Genomic DNA, 3,986 nt, shown 5'->3' on the forward strand with positions numbered 1-3,986 from the left:
CCTTGGTAGCAACCTGTGCTAACTAACATTCCCGTCCCAATCCCCCGAGATCTACAAACTGACATGGCGGGCGCCGTTGGTGGCCAACGACTGTTACCTTTTTGCTCCAGATCTAGTTTTGATGATCTTGATGTTTTATCTTTTCAACGCATTCATACATGCTGTTGATAAGGGAAACACCATTAGATCGTTTAAGCGTATGGTCAGTTGTATTGATAGGATATTACGGTCCTGTTCAGCAACGGAGAAGGACAACCATGGGTGGTCTCTCATGCTCATGCTCATGATCATTATGATTAATTAAAAATCAAGTTAAATTAAGTAAAGTTAAGTTTAGTATAATTAAACTGAACATAGTAAAAAAGAAATAAATTTAGTCAAATGTGGTTTATCTAGAAATTTTTGTTAAATTTAATTAAACTGTCTTTTCGGTGCGGATTAAAAGACTAGTTTCACTTTACACTTTATTCTTCAACTGCTGGATCGGGAAAGAGCAATACAATAGTATTACAATGGTTTATATAGGGTCGTACAGGAAATAGCTTAGGTACTAGAAATGCAACACACTTGCAATATAATTAAACAGATTCAAGATACAATTACAATGATCTAGACCAGCTAAACGAGGGATACTTGACACTTCCCCGCTTAAATTCAAAATGACATTTTGTGAAATCTAAAAACTTCGTATCTTTCTTGTCGTCTCCTAACACGCTTACTCCTACGCAACTTCGCAGGTCGTTCAGGTGTCTTGAGAGGTGAATTCTTCTCTCTCCTTCGCTTGTATCTCTTCTTAGGTGTTACAATTACATTGGGCTCAACTTTTGGGTAAATATAATCGTTTTTCTCCACAACTCTTCTCTTCAGTTGGTTCCTGCTAGCCAACTTGGTATTACCTGATACCTCAATGTAGTACGTATTCTTGCTGTTAACACCCACGATCACGGCTTCCAACCAAGATCTCATCGTCTTGTACTCACAACGGTACCACACAAGATCTCCTACAGCGTAATCATCGTTTTTCCTGACCCTTGGCTTTTCATTGACACTTTCCCGCTTATCAATGATCTTCTCTTTGACCCGCAGATCAAATCTAACCCTTTTCTTTACCTTTTCTTGCTTCGGCTTCAAATTACTGTCCAAATCGGTTTTTGGCACAAAAGAAAAGATTTTGCTCGCAGGCGAACACCCTAGCGCCTGGCAGTAACTGTTCCGGTAACTAAACAGGAAAACCTCGACCAGTTCCGGAATCTTACAGCTACCGTACTTTGGATCAGCCATCAGTTTCTTCAAACCGCTCTTGGCTGTCTGGACCCCCCTTTCCGCAAGACCATTACTTTCGGGCGAATACGCCGGACTCTTCTTCAGCTCAATTTTCATCTGTCTCGCGTAGTCCACAAATGCTTGACTGTTGATCGCTGACGATCAGATCGCTTTTCCCAAAAATGAGAAACACAGAGTTCAAAGCGTTAATCAGCGAATCTGAATCGGTTCTACTTATCAACCTCACGTCGATCCACTTCGAGTAGGCGTCAACGACAATCAAAAACGTTTTTCCAGCAAAGTGAAAGAAATCCAGATGGACTCTCTCGAACGGTCTACTTGCCTCCGGCCACTTCGAGTAAACCTTCTTCGGCATTCTTCCGGTCTTACTGCAAACCTCACACCGCTGTACAAATTCTTCGATGTCCTTGTCCAACCCCGGCCAGTAAACGTACCGTCGAGCTTCTTGTTTCATCCGGATCATTCCAAGATGACAACCATGCATCAGCTCTAGAACACGTTTTTGGCAAGACTTCGGAACAATAACTTTTTCCGAATAAAGTACGCAATCGTTAAACAACGACAGACAACTCTGGTTTGCGAAGTAAAACTTCAGGTCGGCGGGTACGTTACTCTCGTCCCACCCACTTTGCACCAGCTGGAAAAGCGTACTCAGCAGAGCATCTCTCTGAGTTTCCCGGCCTATGACCTCCAGATCGATCATGGCTGACTCCTCAGTCACCCTCAACAGCTCAGCAATCTCTGAGTCGACCCCGGTGGTACCAGAAACCGGTAGTCTACTCAAAGCGTCCGCATTTGGAATCTTCGACCCCTTGCGATACACGATCTCAAATTCAAAAATCGAAAGCAAATAAACGTATTTCTGCAACCGCGCCGCGGCCAACGGCGGCAGACCTCTCTTCTGGTCCAAAATGGCTGCTAACGGCTTGTTGTCGGTGACAACCGTAAACTGCTTACCGTAGATGTACTTGAAGAACTTCGTCAGGTCAGACCACGGCAAGAGCTCCTCGATGCAGATTCGGGTAGTTTCGCTCTGCAGCGGACAAAGTGCTCGACGCGTAGAAAACGGGCTTTTCCACGTCACCAACTCTGTGGCACAGAACGGCTCCCACGCCATTCAAGCTCGCGTCGCACACGACCACGATCGGTAGCTCAGGATTGTACAGCTCTAGGAGACGGTTACTCAACAGGAGCTTCTTGCACTTGTCGAACGCACTTTCGCACTCAGCAGACCATTTAAACTGAACGTTCTTCTTCAACAGCGCGTAGAGCGGACACAACTTCACGGACAGATTGGGGACAAACTTGGAGTAGTAGTTGATCATTCCGAGGAATGATTTCAGCTGGGACACATCATTCGGCCTTGGTGCATTTACGATCGCTTTACCTTCTCCTCCGATGGACTGAGACCCTTCTCAGAAACCTGATGCCCAAGATATGCGATTTTCTTGACCAAGAACTCGCTCTTCTCAAGGTTCACCTTGACCTTGAACTCTTTCAGTCGTCCCAGAACCTCGTGAATTTTGTCCACTAACCCCTCAACGGTCTCACTTCCCAACAAAATGTCGTCTAGATAACACTGGACTCCTTCTACCCCCTTCAAAATGCCCTCAGTCATGATAAACTGGAACGCGGAGGCCGCGTTTGAGATCCCGAAGGGTAGTCTCTGGTAGGCAAAAAGTCCCTTGTGCGTGTTGATCACCAGATAGTTCTGGGAATCCTCCGACACTCTAACCTGCATGTACGCCCCTTGCAGATCGATCTTCGCAAAGTACCGGTAACCACTTAGGTTCGCAAAAACATCACTTATGTTAGGCAAAGGATAATGTTCGGTACAGATCGCCTTGTTCACGGTTACTTTGCAGTCCATACAAATCCGTACACTCCCATCTGCTTTCGCCACAACCACGATCGGCGATGCCCACTCACTGTGCTTGACCGGAACCAAAATCTTCTCACGCACTAACCTATCCAGCTCACTGGACACTTTCTCCTGCAGGGCAAACGGAACTTCGTACGGCCGGTAGAAGATCGGCCTGGCGTCCTCCTTCAGAACCACACTAGCTTCAAAAGTCTCGATTGGTTCTTCCAAGTTCTTGGTGAACAATTCGCGATAGCGTGCGGTGAGGTTAGAAGGCGCGAGTACTGTCCAACTTAACCTCACTTTGATCGACCTCTGCGACTTCGTTCTCAAAAAATTGCCTCCACTCTGGGTACAGCACATCTAACCAGTCTCGCCCGAGCAACGGATGGAACGTGCTTTTCCCGTCGATCACGATCAAGGTCATCGTGTACGATCGGCCATCGCACTTCACTCTCACTCGTATGGACCCCGCAATGTTCAACATCGTGCCCGAAATAACCCTTAACCTCACTTCACACTTTTGCAGCTTCAAGCGCGCAAAATTTTCTTTGTAGTCGTTCACACTGATAATAGTATAGGATGCCCCAGAGTCGATCTCGAATTCCAGCCACTTACCGTCTAGTCACAACCTCTTGAACAGCGGAACGTTCACCACGTGGTTGACCTCGTCGTCAGAGTCGACCACGCTGTCGTCGTCGCTGCGGTTCACCACGTTCGCCTTGTTGCTCCAGCACGACCGCGCCATGTGGCCCTTCTTTCCGCAAGTGTAGCAACGGAAATCTTTGCGGCTACGTGGTCCTCCTCGCGAGCTGGGTCTGCCTCGCGAACTGCTGCGCTG

At 47.0% G+C, this 3,986-nt stretch overlaps 2 protein-coding genes across 2 annotated transcripts; both read right to left on the bottom strand.

The window, feature by feature from the left end:
* Positions 1-464: 464 nt before the first annotated feature.
* LOC119769045 (uncharacterized protein K02A2.6-like) lies at positions 465-2,609 on the bottom strand. Its single transcript, XM_038260936.1, has 4 exons — positions 2,373-2,609; positions 1,498-2,317; positions 897-1,418; positions 465-475 (listed from the first exon to the last, which is right to left on the bottom strand). Exons 1-4 carry the CDS (start codon positions 2,607-2,609, stop codon positions 465-467), a joined length of 1,590 nt encoding a protein of 529 aa, XP_038116864.1.
* Positions 2,610-2,656: 47 nt separating this feature from the next.
* On the bottom strand, positions 2,657-3,572 carry LOC119769046 (uncharacterized protein K02A2.6-like). The gene is made up of 2 exons (XM_038260937.1): positions 3,444-3,572; positions 2,657-3,379 (listed from the first exon to the last, which is right to left on the bottom strand). The coding sequence occupies exons 1-2, from the start codon at positions 3,570-3,572 to the stop codon at positions 2,657-2,659; spliced, it is 852 nt and encodes a 283-aa protein (XP_038116865.1).
* Between the last annotated feature and the right edge of the window lie 414 nt (positions 3,573-3,986).

Source organism: Culex quinquefasciatus, chromosome 3 (genome assembly GCF_015732765.1).
Source record: "Culex quinquefasciatus strain JHB chromosome 3, VPISU_Cqui_1.0_pri_paternal, whole genome shotgun sequence".
Classification (NCBI taxonomy): Eukaryota; Metazoa; Arthropoda; class Insecta; order Diptera; family Culicidae; genus Culex; species Culex quinquefasciatus.